We start from the raw sequence: 19,145 nt of genomic DNA, 5'->3' as shown, positions 1-19,145 counted from the left end.
TTCAGACTGAAAAGATTCTACGACCCTGCCAATGTTTAATGAATTCGCTGCTTATCATTAAATTATGCTTCCAATTGTCACCCCAAGCTTACTCCTTGGAAGAAAAGCTATGACAAGCCTAGACAGCATATTAAAAAGCAGAGACATTACTTTAGCAACAAACATCCATCTAGTCAAAGCTATGGGTTTTCCCGCAGTCATGTATGGATGTGAGAGTTGGAATATAAAGATAGCTGAGCACTGAAGAACTGATGCTTTTGAACTGTGGTGTTAGAAAAGACTCTTGAGAGTCCCATGGACTGCAAGGAAATCAACCAGTCCTTTTTCCTAAAGGAAAGCAGTCCTGGATATTCATTGGAAGGACTGATGCTGAAGCTGAAACTCCAATACTTTGGCCACCTGATGCAAAGAACTGATTCACTGGAAAAGACCCTGATGCTGGGAAAGATTGAAGGTAAGAGGAGAAGGGGATGACAGAGGATGAGATGGTTGGATGGCATCACCTACTCAATGGACATGAGTTTGAGTAAGCTCTGGGAGTTGTTGATGAACAGGGAAGCCTAGCATGCTGCAGTCCATGGGGTCGCAAAGAGTTGGACATGACTGAGTGACTAAACTGAACTGAAAGAGTCCAATGGGCTCCAAATGCCTTTTGTATACCTGCTATGAGGGAAATAACTAGCATAAACGCTTGGTGAGCGTTAGGTAGGAGAACAGTCAGTGTCTGCAAATACCCCAGGTGTGGAAAAAACCCTCTGAGATTGGTTAAGGAAGAATATTAGTTCACAATTCACGCTGCTGTCAGCTTTCATTCACAGTGAGACCAAAGAGCAAATCTATCAATAACCAATTGGTCTTGAGGATGGTTTACACCATGGGACTTCATATCAAGGAACAGACTTGATGGTCTTCAAAAATATGGAAAGGATACAAGAAATACCACCTGATAGCAGTGCCTGCCAAGAGGATCTTTCTAACCATTTAATTTTCAATGATCTTCATCTGCAGTAAGAATGTCCAGACTTAGGTAAGGCTCTGTACTTGGGGAAATCACCCTCAAGCTTAAGACATATACAAGATGTTCCAAGAACTGCAATATACCACTTGCTCCTATATCATCTTCAGAATCCCTTGTGATTCTAGGCAACATGTTTAACACAAAAGAGTCATCAAACAGACAACATCTAGATGTGGGGAACCAGTTTGGCAAATTGCTGCTGGCTGCCTATACAGTTAAAGGCACCAATGAGTCCTTAAAGGAAGGAGGACACATTTCTTTCAAATCCTACAGAATTAATAGGATTAATTAATTAATTAATTCTTTCTCTTAAGAAAGGAGAGAAAGTACAGAATTAATCCAGAATGCCCAGACTCCAGAGAGAAAGATGAAAGAGTAAGCATTCCGCTCTTGCCATGCTGATTCACAGAAAAGATAAAAGAAGAGGAAGCAAAAGAGGAAGAGCAAGAGGGAAAAGAAAGGAAGAAGAGGATATTAAAAAAGAGGAAGGAGAAGCAGCAGCAGCAGCTGTGGCAGCTACAGTAAACCTTTCTACCTGGAGTTCTCCAAACTGGAATAAGATGGCTGTTAAAACAGCGAGCTAGCCATCACTCTAGGCATTTTACATGGACTTATATGTGAACTAAACCTAAGGCTATAAAATAGAGAAGATGGGTAAGTACAAGATGACTGTACTAAAACACCGAGAAACAAACACATGTAGTCCGTGCGTGATCCTTTAACGCTAGTATGATGATGAGGCAGTTTACAGAGAACAACGAGGTTCACAAAGCAACTCATCGCAAATTACACGCTTACTAGGTCTATTAACGTGATGACCTTGGGAGTTGACTCAGAGTCTTCCTTAACCTAACAAGCATGCTAAATATCATCAGTTAGGTTGGCAATTAAAATTATAATTTATCTAACACATTTCTCTCACCCAATTCCTGCCTCTTTCTACGGCTCAAGAAGCTGTTGGGTGATCAATAGCAGCTCTTAGGCTGTGACGCTCGCTCGTGCTCTCTCTCTCTCCCTTTCCTCTCTCTCTTTTAAGCACTTCTATTATGGATAATTTATTAAACCTTAAATTTCTTTCCTATTTGTAAGTTTCAGCAAAATTTAGTCAGGTTTCAACAGAGTGTCAAGGGATAATTAGGACAGTTAGCAGTAGTTTATCATTTCTCAGCTGGTTTTTCAAGCTTCCACTGACTGTCTGCAAAAGTCCGTCAGCCCGTTCTACAAAGATCACTATGAAATCTCATTTACCTTTGTGCAAATCACTTTTCCACTTAACTGAAGTGAGTTGAAAGAGAGTCAACCCATCCCTGAAAATCCAGCCACCAGTGTGTGCGTACGTGCGTGTGTGTGTGTGTGTGTGACTGGAGGCCGTCTGAGGCCGGAGCTTCCAGTGAACTCTTATAATGGCTAGTGGGTGTTACAATGCCATGGCAGCTTTTTCCACATGCTATGTGTTAGAACTGTAAATCAGGCAGCCCAACTTCAGGTTAGATCTTCAGAAAATATGTGTGGGACCCTACAGAGAGGCCGACAGCACCTTTTACAGAGCAAATATCGCCTCACATGTAGTCCACCAAAGATGGAAAGCCTGGAGAAGGCAGAGACAGCAGCTCTGCACCGCTTCTGTGGAGAAGAAGGATTTTATTAAGCCGGAGCTGAAAAGGAGGACCTTGTGTTCTTTTGAGAGACTCATTTACTAGATGGTGAAAAATGAATGCTCTGGGTAATTTCATTTCGAATTGATTTATTTCTAAACGGGAGAAAATTGACACTTGGTGAAGAAAGTAAAAAGCAAGTCTCTGGGAAGAATCAGCTAGTCTCAGGTATAACCTAATTATTTGAACAAAGGAAATAAGAACAGAAGGCAAGGTGCAAGGTCACCCAGGAAAGTCATTCCTTGCGATGAATACCTTCTTTTTCCCCTCCTGACAGACTCCCAAAAAAGTGTAAATTGACCCCTATCTCCAGTTTATTTCTGACACCTAAAACCTAATCAAACTTCACTTTAAAGAAAATCTAATAGTTATTCTCAATTAGATTGCACAGCAAATTAAATCATAAATTTCTCTCTCCTAGCCCTGGTTTGTCACATTCCTAAAATACAACTTTCTACCCTCTGGCACTTTATTTAAATCTCTGAGGCCAGGCTCAGAAGCAAGTTATGGATTTGATAATTTGCTAATGTGGCCACAGTCATTGTTCTGAGCCATATTTATGATTTTATTGGATCTTAGAACAATCAATAATAATCCATCGATGTCCCTGACTCTGGGGTTTTCTCACAGTCCACAAATGGGGCAGTGGATTCATTTTTAATGTACTCACTTAGCACTCCTTCCCTGAGAGAGAGTCCTGCATATATTAATAAAGGCCAAGGAATGAATGGCATCGGTGCACATACCTTACCCTGAAGAATTAGCTGCAGGAGAAGATTTAACACAGAAAGAAGGGGAAGAATAGACTAACAGGACCCATTTTGTACAGCACCAGTCATTAAAGTTAATGGAATTACCCTGTGGTCATGCACTAAAGGGAGCCTTTGGGAAGTTAAGCTCTTCTAGGGCCATTGATTCGCAGACTTTCACTCCACAATCCCCATTGGCATCTGATGAGTATTGCAGATATTGCAGAAACACTTTAGAAATTGTTGACTCAAACTGCCAGTTAAGCATACTAAGGAGTAACAATAACTGAATATTTTAGAGGAGATGATCAAATGGAGGATGGTTTTCGTGGACAGTAGCAGAAAGTTCAAGTCTTCCTGGATGAAACAACATGGGGACTTTATTAAATCATGTATCCAAAAGGTCTAGATGTCATACAGGATTCAGGGCTGGTTAATTCAGAACCCCCTATCATGTGACCAAGGATCCAACTTCTTTCCATCTCTGCCATTCGGGCCTCAGCACCTGGTTCATTCTAAAGCAGGTTGGAATCCTGGGAATACTAAGATGGTGGCCAGCAGCATCAGGGTCAGTGCCTTCTTATTTACAAGCATGCCTTCCCACATATCCTTCAGGATCTGGGAACAGCTATTTCTGAAGCCAAGGGAATCTTACTCTCTAAGTGACTTAGGTCAGGCTGATCAAGGTCATCGCTGTGGCAAAGAGTTGGCTGAAGCCAGCGATGGGCAGCCCCTGGGCCAAATCTTGCTCAACTGTGCTTTTGCAAATACAGTTTGATTGGAATACAGGCACACCCATTTTTACAAATCCATTTACATACTTTGAATAGCTGCCTTTGTGCTATAAAGGTAATCGTATAATTGTGACAGAGACCATCAAGCCCTCAAAGCCTAAAATGTTTACCATTTGGGCTTTTATGAAAAAACTTGCCATCCTCTGGATTAACTAAATGAGGTTGGCACCTGGAGCTAGAGATGGATTCGCATGCATCCTGTCTCCTTGGCTGCTAAATAGCAGAGTATGGAGAGTATTCTGGGGAGACAAGCAGTGCCCAGAAGATATATGACACCAAACTATTCAACTTCCTAGAAACTTGAAAGCCAGATCACTGTAGAGGATCCACCATACTGAGCACAGGTGAAATACCCTCTGTCCTTAGAATACAATCCAAACAATAGGTACATTAAAAATAGAAGTATGACTCCTTACAGTGGTGTTGTACTTATGCCGGTAGAACAATCTTGCTCATCTCTTCAAACGTATCTTCCATCATCACCTCTCTCTCCACCCTGAAGCCCTGCCCACCCAGGCTCCAGCAATCTCCTTGACTTTGCCAAGCTCATCTCTGCTGCTGTTTCCTCGGCTCAGAAGTTTTTCCCTCCCCAGCTCTTTCTTTGGCTGGACTCTGCTCATTCCTCAGGTCTCAGCTTATGGGTCACCTTTGCAGTGGGCCTGTTCTGACCACCCTACCTGAAGCAGCGCATTCCCCCATCCCCCATCCCCCTCACTCTCCCCATGTTCTCCGCTTTCACAGCACCATTTACAGCCTTTCTAAAACTCCTCAAAATCTGCAATCATTTTACTTGTTCATTTCCATGTAGAGAAAGACAATAAGGTGAGAGTTATTCCTTGGCAGTCTTTCCTCTCATTGTATCCCAGTTCCCTGAAGTGCTTGAAACATAGTAGGTACTCAATCAACACAGGTAGAAGGAATTAATATGAACTATACAACTTCTGTGCTTCCCTGGTGGCTCAGTGGTAAAAAATCCTCCTGCACTGCAGGAGATATGGGTTCAATCCCTGGGCTAGGAAGTTCCCCTGGAAAGGAAATGGCAACCCACTCCAATATTCTTGCCTGGAGAATCCCATGGAGAGAGGAGCCTGGGGGAGTAGAGTCCATGGGGTTGCAAAGAGTCAGATGGGACTTAGTGAGTAAACAACAATATACAACTTCTACAGCCTTCTTAGTCTTCCTCTCTTATAGCCCTTATTTTACCTGTCCTTAAAGACAGACAAGGACTATGCCTCATTCCTCTTGTTCTCCCAGGACCTGTACCAATATGTGGAACACAGCAGGCAATGGACGAATGAATTAAAGAATGAATCCTAGATATTGGGTTGGCCAGAAAGTTCATTCAAGTTTTTCTGTAAGATGTTATGGACAAACCCCGAACGAACATTTTGGTCAACCCAATACAAAAGCACGGGCAGGCAGGATGTTCATTTCCTGGGAGGCCGTAACAGGATGCTGTTGGCAGCGAGGGAATCCTCACCCTCAATCACAGAGCAGAGCGGTTCCAGGCTGGAAACAGCTACCGTAGAGCACACTGGGTTGCCAGGTGTAGAGAAGGATGTAGGACCGATTTAAAGGCTACAGAGGGGGATCATTTACGGGAAGGCAGAGATACTACAGGACTTTCAAGGTCACGTGCCTGTCTGGGGTTCTCTGAGTCATCCCCTGCTCTGAGGTTCTTCCTCAAGAATGAGTTTCATCCCTGGTCATGTGACAGAAGAACTGAGCTTGGAATCACATTTATTCCTTCTAAGATTAAACAGTGTCCTCAAAATTACCCTTCTAGAACTGGATTACATATGGGAGTTCATACAATTTATAACCAACAGAAGAATTGAAACACAAATAAAAGGTCCTGTTGGGCGATTTTCAGGGCATCCATCTAGCAAGTATGATTAGAAAAAAATTTTTTCAGGGACCAAACACTGATACACAGACCCTGGGGCAGGGGGCAGAGATGTGAATATGAACATTAGGATAAATGGATTTCGCCACAAAGTAAAAGAATATGTGAGGAGTTTACTTTGTTCACTCTATGTTGGTTATTCTTCTAAACCACTTTAGGCAAGGTCAACATCCTAAACAGCTTCATGTTTATTTTTCATGAACCATCAGGAACAAGAAAAGCGTATTCAAAACTACAGGGGAAAGAAATGTGGGTTTTCATTACAAGAGCCAAACCAATTATCTTTATATTGAATGAGCCCAGAAGGATTGCAAACCATCATTTTCATCCTTTCCCTCTGTGGCGTGGGATTAATCTGATTCAGAAGGCTTCTAGCAATTTATGTCTCTCTCTCCCTCGTCTTGGTGGATGAGCAGCTCTTCCAGCAAGAGGATTTGCTATGAGGCTGAAGGTGTAGGATTGATGTTTCGTGACACATCAGGTTAAAATTTCAAAACTATCCTTTCTCAGCACTGACATACTTCACAAATAAATTGGAGGACAATTTCTCACTGTGTTTGGCCCCACAGCCATTACACATTCTCACCAACCCAATGTTTTTCACTCAGATGTCTTTAGAAAGGACATTATTTGAATTCTTCCATGTACGCGCCTCTGCACCTCGCCATGTCTATTATTCATTACCCTGCCTTCCCTCTGACCCAGGCTTGGTCATCAAACCCTTAAGTCTTCCAGCTGCTTTTCAAGCCTTGAGAATTACTTTAGTAATGGCTGTGGCATAAAGGACAAACAGAATAATTCAGGATGAATTTGGGAATAAGAATCAAATCTAGGTCATCTAGATCAAGAATTCAAAACTTATTAATATTAAACAAATAAAACAGCAGTTCATAAATCTGGGTAACCACCAGAATCAATTGCGAGTTTAGGTCACATAGACTGAGAATCAAAACATATTTAGCTACACAAATAAAATGGCAGTTCATAAATCTGTGTAACCATCATAATCAATTGGGGACTTTTCAAAAACCATTTTTTAGGGGCCCCATCCTCAGAGCCCACTCATTGGAAAAGACTCTGGTGCTGGGAAAGATTGAGGACAGGAGGAGAAGGAGGTGACAGAGGATGAGATGATTAGATGGCATCATCAACTCAATGGACATGAGTTTGAGCAAACTCTGGGAAATGGTGAAGGACAGAGAAGCCTGGTGTGCTGTGTTCCATGGAGTTTCAAAGAGTCAGACATGACTGAAGAACTGAACAACAAAATTAGAGATTTGAACATAGGAAGTCTGAGCACTAGTGATGTGCTTAAGATAAAGACAGAAGAAAGAATGGATGAGCAGAATCATGTCCCAGTGGAAAATTCTTCTGATGGGATGCCTGTGAAATAAAAAATTATAGAGATAGTTTTCTATATTTCTTCATAAATTATAAATAATATAACGGAAAACCAGGACCATATTACGTAGGCGGTGAAAGGTCCCTGCACCCTGGGCAAGCCAGGGTGCCCCTTCCACCTGGCCCTGAAACCAGGGGCATCTCAACACAGGGCTGCCTCTTTCACTAAGCAATACGTAGATCCACACACTTTACACTCAAACAGATGTCTCCTTTTATATTTTATTCTTTTTACTGAGTACTGAAACAAATGTTTTCAGTTCTGTCTGGATCTGTTTGAGCTGAAATGTCCAGTTTCAACCAAAGCGCCCATTATTTTAGGGCCTTTCACTCCCTGTTCTGTATTCAAGGTGTGTAATGTGGCCTGTAACAAATTAATCATCTGAGAAGACTGGACTGACCACTCATATTTAGTCCAAACTATTCAATCCTTGTCACAGGATTCATCGGAACAAGTTTAACTACTTATTTTTTTTTAACAAAATAAACATTTTACCCAAGCCAGTTATTTAGATGTCACAGGTTTAAAACTTTAAACTTAAAATGAAGTGGTTACATGGAGTTAGAGAATTTTATGCACATTGTCCTAGACCTGAAACATATACAGCAAAATAGTGAGAGAATAATATCTTCAGCGATTACTAGTACTTAGCACCTAGTATTTCACAGCAAAATGACAGAGAATAAATGCCCCAACTGCATCAACAGAGGGAAGAAGGTGAGTCTGAATAATAATGCCTTACATTTACGTAGCACTTTAAGGTCTATAAAGCACTTTGCCTTTCACAGTATATTTGATTTGACAGTGACTAAAATAACCCCCCAAACTCTGAGCATCAGGTGGAAAAGATAGTCCACCGAAACCTGTAAAACACTGACATTAAAAAAGCATCAAAATATTTGCCACATTTTTGTGTCACAGATCCCCAAATAAATTTAACAGCCAATACCCACTTTGCTATATGTCAGGACCTCCAATTACTAAAGGAATTTGTTTGGTAGCACTAATGAAAAATTAAACATCTAAAACATATAATTCTGCTGTAAATTGACATCCAGCAATAAAGTAGCATTTAAGTTAGTTAACCTTCACCTGTATAATAAAATTATAGAGAGAGTCCCCTGGGTAGTTTTAGATGGAAGTCACATTATTCTAAGCAGAGAAAAACAATGCAGATGAATCTATGTTGAGGGAGACAAAATATTTACAAAACATCTCCTTATGTATCTTTGGCTATGCTTACAGAGTGCAAAGCAGTCAATCCTAAAGGAAATCAACCCTAAAAATTCATTGGAAGGACTGATGCTGAAGCTGAAGCTCCAATATTCTGGCTACCTGATGCGAAGAACCAACTCATTTGAAAAGACCCTGATGCAGTTTGGGTCAAATGCCATTTGGGAAAGATTGAGGGCAAGAGGACAATGGGGCAACAGAAGATGAACTGGTTGGATGACATCATCAACTCAATGGACATGAGTTTGAGCCAACTCTGGGAGACAGTGAAGGACAGGGAAGACTGGCAGGCTACAGTCCATGGGGTCGCAAAGAGTCAGATACAACTGAAGAACTGAACAACAGCAACTGAGTACAAGGTGTTCTGAGGATCAGCTCAGATGATAAAATGGAAAATCAGGCTTTCAGACAAGCCTGGGTTTGAATCCCAACTCTCCTATCTGTAACTTGTGTTTTGTTCTTATCGTTGTTGTTAAGTGACTGCCTCCATAAACCTTAGTCTAAGTATAAAATATCAATGCCCTATTTTTAGATTCATGAGGATTAAGTGAAAATTATAAACTAATAGCAGATATTTATTGAGACTTTCCTGTATGTCAAGTGCTATGTCAAAGACATTTACATGTATTATCATCTGTTTGATCTTCACAACACCCCTATGAGGCAGGATACTATTAAGACCCCCATTTTATAACCTTATAAATAGATGAGGCTAAAAAGGTTGACTTTTGCAAGAGTCATAGAAATGATAGGTGTTAGCTCTGGGAAGGAAACCAGGCCATCTGGCTGCAGAGTCCTTCCCCTTCATCAGGAGTGTAGTCCTGATGACATTCCCCTTCCACCCTCACTCCATCCGCGGCATTCCCCTCCGATCCACCTAAGCTGCCCTGGAGTTTGAGAGAACAGGGGGGAAATTAACAAATAGAAATGGAAGAAGACCAGAGAGTTTGGTTAATTTTCCTTTCAGTGCTTTGACCCACATGGCATCATGCAATTCAAGATTAACTACTTAGAAATGGAAAAACTCAGTGATTTGATACTCACTTAGAAGAGGGCTGGTTTAGAAGAAGAAAGAAACTTTCCCACAGGGGAAAGACAGGCTCATTTCCCTTTCCTGCCCAGAAAGCTAGGGATGAGGGCTTTTGCCTCCAAATCACCAGGCAGGGAAGGAAAGTCAATGGGAAGGATGGGATTGGAGGTGCCCACTCCCACCTGTACACCCAACCCATCCCCTGAACACCAAACTGAATTTCGATTTACCAAACTCAGGAAAACTGGGTTCATTTTCAGAGCAGAGAAGCAAATTGTAAGGCAACTGCAGAAGATAAAAGTGATTGCATCCTGAAGATACTAATTCTTCAGCAGTAGACACAGGCATTAGATATAAACACAGGCAAGGTGATTTTCCTCATGTTTTAATCAAATGATAAAAGTTCTCTGGCAAATTATAGCTCTCATGAAATTTCTTTCCAGATGAAAATAATAAATACCAGTCAAGTAAGAATCATTTTGATTTTTGAGATGTTGGTTTCTCCTTTCTCTGCACACCAAATATGAGAAATTCTTCTGGATTGGAAAGCAAGCTGCTATGTGGACACCCCTCCACATCCCATCACTTCTTTGCTAAGTGGCTCTGCACTGGAGAGATCTGTACATGAACATCACTGACTGTGTCTGTTAAAATGCGGTGCCCTGGGTCTCACATCTGACCTACTGAGCCAGCAGTAGGGGGCAGACAAGTTTCTGTCCTATTGAAGCCTACTTTAAGCTGTGGTGAAGTACACTGTTGGTTCAGGAGCACAGCTTACTCATTACCACCAAGGGATACAGCAGAGGTTGAAAGTTATCAGGGCTGAGATTTCATACCCCGAGTAATAAGGCAGATGTCTGAATGTTCAAGTGGTCAATTTTGTAAGTTCAAACTAGATATTCAAACTAGGCAAGTGATATGATCAGAACCAAGTGGTTTTTTTTCCCCAAGAATGTAAGCTAAAAGGCAGTAATTAATAGTGAGAGAATTTACTGTATGAATAAATGAACTAGACAGGGCTACAAACAACCCGTATACCAGAAACAGTCTCATAAAGTGACACCTTAGCCTGTCTTAAGGACAAGAAAGCTGAGAGTAAGATTAAAATTAACAAAAACATGGACTTCCCTGGTGGTCCAAGGGTTAAGAATATGCCTGTGAATGCAGGGGACATGGGTTTGATCCCTGGTCTGGGATGATCACACACGTCTTGGAGTAACTAAGCCTGTGTGCCCCAACCACTGAGCCTGCACTCTAGAGCCCTAGAGATGCAACTCCTGAGTCCACGTGCCCTAGGGCCTGTGCTCTGCAACAACAGAAGCCACCACAGTGAGAAGCCCGCACACCACGACTAGAGAATAGCCCCTCATTGGAAAAGACTCTGATGCTGGGAGGGGTTGGGGGCAAGAGGAGAAGGGGACGATAGAGGATGAGATGGCTGGATGGCATCACTGACTCAATGGACGTGAGTCTGAGTGAACTCCAGGAGTTGGTGATGGACAGGGAGGCCTGGCATGCTGCAATTCATGGGGTCACAAAGAGTTGGACACAACTGAGCGACTGATCTGATCTGATCTGATCATGTCACTAAAGAAAGCCCACACAAAGCAATGAAGACCCAGCACAGCCAAAAATTAAGTAAGTAAGTAAGTAATAAAAAAAGAAAGAAACATGCATAAGGCCCTAGGAATAAGATGTGGTGGGCTGGGCATTCTATTCCCATTTTCATACTGGTTTCTTCTCATCATCACTCAATATATTTGCTAGGGTTTCCCCCCATTTGAAATATGAGGAAATAAATGTTCATAGAGGTTAAGAGGCTGGCCCAAACTTATAAAACTAAAACTTCTATGGAGCCTCTTACTGATGTCAAAGTGTATTAGCTCCTGGACTTTTACTTAGAGCTAAAATGTCCTCTAAGTTCATGAATTGCAAAGATTAGCAAATCTTATGGAAGGGACCAAAGAAACTCCTCAGTGAATGGAGAGCTTGTTTATTGCTATTTTAATTCGTAAATCACATTTCTTTGAAGGATTTCTTTCTTTGTTCTTCTGAAAGCAATCCAAAAAAGTAATCACTAATGTATCAACAGTTAATAAGAGACACTTCCCACAGTGTTAACACTATAAAATTAAATATCTAAGTAGAGGATTCAAGCACCATAAACACAGAAGAGTGTAAGCAAGCATATTTTATAAATAGCTCTTATAAAATTCTAAATTACCTGCCTGCCATAAATCTCTCTCTTTAATATATCTAAAGCACTCTCCCACCTAAGGACGCACATAGTAATTGCTCTAAAAGCTCACATTAAACTTACTCAGTAGCATCTCTTTTAAAGGACAGAACATTGCCTTAATGATGTGGCTAGTTGAAATTACATTTTCGAGTGTGATTTGGGAATTGGATTAGTGGAAATTCTGGTCTTTGTCAGTGATGGCAGAATAAGGGAGAGTCTTGACAGAAACTCCAGAAAACCCACACCTCCGACTGCACATTGAAATACAACACATCATGTGCTTCTATAAAGTTAGGAGCATAGATCTGTTCCATCATTAGCATCTCCACCCTCCTCCCCATACCACCCAAGAGAGCCATAGTAAACAATGACAGAATGCAGGTTCTCAAGAAGCTTACATTCTCCAGGGACTAAAGAAACAATATGGTACAGGAAAAAAAAAGTAACATACCAACAAATAAAAGACAGTGAAGAAGACCCTGAAGGAAATCAAAAGGCCTGGACAAAGAACGTTGCCTGCCATTAAGCCATCAGCTATCGCAGCAGCTCCTACAGTGCACCCTGAGGGGAATTCAGGAAGGAGAAAAAGTGGATATTGGCCCTAGATAGTAAAGATGTGCATCAAAGAGATTTCAACAAGCCAGACTCTTGCACCTTCCCATACATAAAAAAGCAGTAAAATCATTCCCTGAGATGAAGGGTTTTTTTGTGTGTGATTATCAGTAATCTTTTGATGTTCTACTACATTTTTTCCCAGTAAAACTCCTATATATCCCAGCTTCTCTTTTATCTCTTTGGAACAGTTCGTCCGAGCTATCTGAGAGGCTGTCTTCCCAGGCTATAGTCCTCAGTAGGGTCTTAGAATAAAACATAACCCACAACTGTTAGGTTATGGGGTTTTGTTTTCAGTAGAGGATGGCAAACAGGATAGGGAGTGAGGGGCTTAGGAGGGCTACTTCAGATGGGAGGGGGTGTCTGGGAGGGCCAATGCTAAAGCAACATCTGGTTGTATATGTACATGATGAGGTGCTGTGCACTTAGCTGCTCAGTTGTATCTGACTGTGTGGTCCCATGGACCATACCCCACCAGCTCCTCTCTCCATGGAATTTTCCATGCAAGAATATTGGGGCAGGTTGCCATTTCATACTCCATGGGATCTTCCCAACCCAGGGATTGAACCCTCATCTCTTGTGACTCCTGCATCAGCAGGTGGCTTCTTTACTACTAGCACCGCATGGGAAGCCCCTTGTAATGGTGATATGTATCAAGATATGTATACATATGTACATATGTATGCATGTGTAGACACATATGGTGGTGCGTGGTTGAGGCCAGAAAAAAGGGGTCATTTCTCAAGCCTGTAGGATATTCAAATTGCTTCACCAATCATCTGGTGGATAACGGTGCCCTCTTACTTTTAAACTCAAACAGGAGAGTGAATAATCAGCTGAGAAGTAAGAGGTCACTTTTTTCGTTTGATATTTCTCTTTCCTGTCACAAATGCCTCTCTGAGTAAGCTAGTCCACCTTGTTCTTTGCAAAGAAGAATTTAAAGCCCACAAAACAAAAATCCTAAAGGGACAGCATGTTCAAGAGGCTCACTCAGTGGTGCACCTCCTCTAACAACAACGGTTGCTTCAGAGGAAGAGACCATTACTGGGCTTATTGCTATTACCACGCAGTGTGAGACAAAAAAGGTTTAGAAGCCAGGCATTAGGTGGGATATCAAGAGACAGAAGCAAAGATGAACAAAATAGTCATTGCGTTTTCCATGGCAGGTTGTCAAATACTGCCTCATAATATTTGACTGTATGAATTTCAAAATCTGAAATGCTCAGTCAGATTTTGTTTTCAAAACCCAATAGCTAGGGGCTTCCCTGGTGGTCGAGTGATTAAGAATCCACCATGCAATGCAGGGGAAACGGGTTCAATTCCTGGTCTGGGAAGATCCCACATGCCACAGAGCAACTAAGCCCGGTTCAACACAACTACTGAGCCTGTGCTCTCAAGCCCAAGGACCGCAATGAGAGAAGCTACCGCAATAAGAAGTCCTGCGCCACAGCTGGAGAGAGCCCCTGCCCACTGCAACTGGAGAAAAGCCCGTGCAGCAACAAAGACTCAGCGCAGCCAAAAGCCATAATAAAAAAATGATTAAAAAACAAAACCCAACAGCTAAATACTGACGATGCAGTTTTGCTCTCTGGCAGGGCTGACTTCTGGCTTCCTAGGGTCAAGGTTACGGGGCCATCACCGCATACTATCTTTTTTTTTTTTAATATGTGAATGTTTAGTGGTTTATTTATAATTATCCAAAACAACCAATGTCCCTCAGATGTAAACAAGCTTATAGTTACTAAAAAGGAACAGATTACTGATACATGCAAAACAGATCATCTCAAAGGCATCATGCTAAGTAAAGAAACCAGATTCAAAGGCTACATATGGTATCAATTCAAGTATGTGACACTGCTAAAAATCGAAACGGGGAAAGAATATAGGTCAGTAGTTACCAAGAATAAGAGGCAGAGAAGAGTGATCGACCACACAGGGACGTGGGGAATTTGGGAGGGGGAAAGGTGATGGGAATATTCTATACCATGATTGTGGTAAATAAACTGTTTTTTGGTAAACTTTATCAAAACTTGCAAAATGCTTTTTACAGGGTAAATTTACAGGGTAAATCAATGAAAAAAGTGGTAAGAACTTTAAAATATTCCGCTAACTTTTCTATTATTGCTTACTTGAAATATTAACATGCTCTTTGTTGTCACTGAGCACTCAAGGCTTGGCGATCCATGGACCTGCTGAAGGTTGTCCAAGGTATATGACAAATTCACTAATCTCACTTATTTCTATTAACAGCAGGACTATGCAGCATAACCTGTTTAGGAAAGAAACCCATATGATCCTTTCCAAGTTTGCCATTGGATCAGAGGTCAATGACCTCTCAGAAGCCATGTGGCAATTTCCAAAGTTTTTTCTAAATCACTATCACCTGAGCAAGCAATGCAACTTCAACTGTGATTTTAACTAGTCTAGGAAGTTACTGTGGAACAGCAACACTAGTAAATATCTACAATCTGAGAAGACTCATAGGATGCACGTGTTAACAGTGAAGACGCAAAAGCCCCAAACACAAAGATTCTAAGTCAGTAGATTTAGAATAAAAATGGAATCAACCTTTCTACTAAAGTAACATGAAAAGTAATTCTTAGGTAGGTAGTACACGACTTTAGTGACTTAGCAGCAGCAGTGTAAGAATCATACTTAGAAAAAATAGATTAGACAATTTTTGATACATAGACTTGTTCTAAAAGGACAGTTTTCAAAACTTTGTCATCCACTGAGATTATAGTTGTATGTACGTGCATGCTCAGTCAATTTAGTCACATCCAACTCTGTGACACTATGGACTGTTGCCTACCAGGATCCTCTGTCCATGGGATTCTCCAGGCAAGAATATTGGAATGGGTTGCCATGCCCTCCTCCAGGGGATCTTCCTGACTCAGGGATTGAACCCTTGTCTACTGTGTTGCAGGTAGATTCTTTACTGCTGAGCCACTGGGGAAGCCCAGTTGTATGTACAGCTGACTCTTAAAACCTGGGGGTTAACAGTTCCAAACCTCCCTCGAGGTGGAAAATCCATGTATAATTTATAGTCAGCCCAGATACATGCACTTCTGCATCTGCAGATTCCACCAACCACTGATCTGTATTACTGTAGTATTTACTACTGAAAAAATGCCCATATAAGTGAACCCTCACCATTCAAACTTCTGTTATTCAAGGGTCGAATGCATGTGGATGGTTTCTTTCAGCCATTTAATATTACACAAAGGGTTTAAGATGGCCCAGCTAATTCATATGGGAGAAATCCTCTGATCACATAGGAAACAACTGAAAGATGTCCAAAAGAATATAATCTACCAAAAACTGTAAAGAAAAATAAAAAATTTCCAAAAACTGTAATCTAAAAACAAACAGCTTAACATAAAATACAATGGTAATAATGATAAGAACCACACTCAACAATTTATATCTGAGTGCTATACTCTGAAAATTACTCCATCATCACCACCAAAGCTAACAAAATCATTAAACATTTTGGCCAGATCACTGGGACATGAAAAAGTAGTCACTGCTAGAGTCAGAGAGTCTACAGCCATGGTAGTCAGCCATACTAGATTCGGTGCTTGTTAGGTTTTTTTTTTTTTTTTTTTTTTCTTTTTTAAGTTTTATTGCCATTTTTAATTGAGATAAAACTCAAATAACATAAAAGCTACCATTTTCAAATGCGCAATTCAGTAGGTTTTAAAAATATTCAAAATGTTGCGCAACTATCACCACTAATTCCACCACTAATCATCCCCAAAAGAAACCCTTACTCAGTACTCATTTCCCATTCCCTTCTTCCTACAGCCCTTGGTAACCACTAATCTACTCTTGTCTCTATTCAGTGCCTGCTTGTCTAGGAAATGTTTTAATGTTCCATTCAGAATCCTGAAACACCGTTTTGAGATAGTATAACCCATATACTCATACACATTTCAGCTGTGTATCATTTGTACACTCTATCAACCTGCGCCGGCCTCTTGACAAGGTCTCAATTTCTCCCCTGTTACTCCTATGCCTTCGCAGCATTACTGTGAGTGGCTGAAGGAATTCCATTAAATAGATACTGCACGAAGTACGCATCTAACTCATCTGCTAGTTTGGGGATTTATATCTGAATATTGATTTTTTTAAAAAGTCTAGCAACTGGGTCTCTGTATTTCAAAAAACAATTTCAAAATGAAGCTACTCCTATTAGACTGTTGTGGGGTTTTTTGGTTTTTGTTTTTTACCATTTGCATGTTTGGAAGCCAGGCACAGAGGCTGAGAAAAGCTGAGAATTCATCTTTATCACACTGCGTGTCTGGAGCAAGCCTAAACTTTTTTTTTCATAAGGAATTACATTTGTTCCTTAAAGAACTTCCCAGAGATTCGATGTTAAAAGCCCCGTGGTAGCTGTGTTAAGCATTACAGCCACATGCAGATGAGCATCAAAGGCACATTAAGTTTATCTGGCATCGCTTGGAACCAAGCATTGCCTTACTTGCTCACAGCCAGTCTCAAAGCCATAAAACCTTATTTCACAAAAATGTAACATTAACACCCCAGTTAAACTTGCTTCTGATTTCTAACATGGAGGTGGGGAAAAAAAAAAGAACTTTTCTATGATTTTGGCTTAGGAACTAACTGCATAGGAATTTGCATTTGTATGAAAGAGACTGAAACTCAGCTTCAGAATCATCCAGGATTTCATTCTCTTATTTTATTTTATTAAGAAAGCAGAGACTCTCCCAATAAATCCTCCTCCCCTCTTCTGGCACACTTAAAACCCATTTCTGAGCTCCACTGACCACATCACGTTGACCTTTGGTATTGAGTACCAAGGGAGGAAAAGAGTAGGTGTGTGGGTGGAGAGAAAGAGAACAGAGGGGAACACGGGTCGAGGAGTGAGGGGACAACCCAAATGTGGGGCCACCACATGAGCAAGCCCTCTGCTCCACATTAGCAAAGCAACAAAAGACGGCATAGAACCAGAACCAGAAGGCGGTCAGAGGCGCCCCGGCCTCACCGGAGACACAGCAATCCAAACCCGGCATCTGCGCTGCTTCCCAGACACCACCTCCCACGAGCTCCCTGGACTCGGGCTTGCATTTCAGGACTCCATGATTTAGTTTCTGTTTGAGCATTTGGACAATAATCATTTTACTACAAAAGGTAAATGTCTTGTAAACTAATGGGAAACATATTGCTTGGCAAAGTTTATAATGTCAGGATTTATGGCTCTAATGCCTAGGGTCTCTCTGACCTCGAAGATAACATAGTGAAACAGTAATGTGCTCTAAATGACTCAGTGTGATTTTTTATTAGTTCTCGTAATCACCCCCTATTAATTTGTATGCACATAATAAGCACTCACCTTCACAGTCTGTCCGGCTTCGGGGCCATCCTGGAAACAGGAAAACAAAGAAAAAACAAGAGGTGAGAACAGATAGATGGTATCTCCTGCTTATTCAGAAATAGCGCCCATTAATAATTTAGATCCAATTTCATTGTGTGTTAATTTATAGTTTCCTCAAGGGGACCATGAGCTTCAAATGTGTAGAACCTGACAGTTCTCCATTTCTGTCTGAGAGTAAGTGAGAAGTTATGTATAAAAATGATACAAATTATCCAGTGAGCCAACCCCCTTCCTACTGTTCATGCTCTTTGCTTTTGGCTATGGTTTTAATTCCATTAATAGAAGACTGGAAATGTTCGGGGAGGTGAAGTATCATACCTTTTGGTTATCTTTAAACCAGATGTAGTTTAATTAATGTCTGATGACTTTAAGTCTCAATTTAGGAAATCTGCTATAAACACAATCCATTGAGCAAAAATATGGGCTCTCACGTGGCAACAGCAGGGAAAGTGGGCCCTTCCTAGCTGTTCTGACCTTGAGAGAAAAGGCGGAACTGTTATTCTAGCTGGACTCTTTCCCTATTCTGGGTTCTCCCCTGGGATTTCTGAAGCTATTTCCACAAAACTATTTGTTGAAATAGTTGAAAATAAGCAAACAAATCCAGTCATTAGCCATGACATAAAGCAAAAGTAAGTGTTCATCTGGTTTGGAATAGCAGAACAAGCATTGTTTTTAAAATCAGAAATTTCAAAGTTACACTAGAACTCCGCAAATTTAGGAAAGTCTTTTGACTCCTAGGACCCAGACTACCTGGGTGAGAGTTTGTGCCTGGCTGTAGCCAAGATGAAGCACACCTGTGTCATCAGGGCTTTTCAGACGTGTTGGTTCTCAATCCATTAGCGGGTCCTAAAGTCAACCTGATGGGTTGTGATCTGCACTCCAGACAAACTACAGACAAAAGAAATCATGTAAGAGGGAAACAACTAAAGAAAAACAAAACTACTGTGTTGGCCAAAAAGTTTGTTTGGACTTTTTCTTTTTTATGACATCTTAAAGAAAACCCTTAACGGACTTTTTTGGCCAACCCAGTACCAGGCTGCATGCGTGCTCAGTTGCTCAGTCATGTCTGACTCTTTGCGACCCCATGGACTGTAGCCCGCCAACCTCCT

General features: G+C 41.1%; 1 protein-coding gene across 1 annotated transcript in view; it reads right to left on the bottom strand.

The window, feature by feature from the left end:
- Window positions 1–19,145, bottom strand: part of FHIT (fragile histidine triad diadenosine triphosphatase) — an 857,033-nt gene that overhangs the window by 281,038 nt on the left and 556,850 nt on the right. Inside the window, exon 4 of the mRNA XM_070359638.1 lies at window positions 17,995–18,024. Coding sequence (XP_070215739.1) covers window positions 17,995–18,024 — 30 coding nt within the window. The remainder of the gene's footprint in view (window positions 1–17,994; window positions 18,025–19,145) is intronic.

Source organism: Bos mutus, chromosome 22, assembly GCF_027580195.1.
Source record: "Bos mutus isolate GX-2022 chromosome 22, NWIPB_WYAK_1.1, whole genome shotgun sequence".
Classification (NCBI taxonomy): domain Eukaryota; kingdom Metazoa; phylum Chordata; class Mammalia; order Artiodactyla; family Bovidae; genus Bos; species Bos mutus.
The sequence above is the reverse complement of the archived record's forward strand: the minus strand, read 5'-3'. Positions and strand labels throughout refer to the sequence as shown.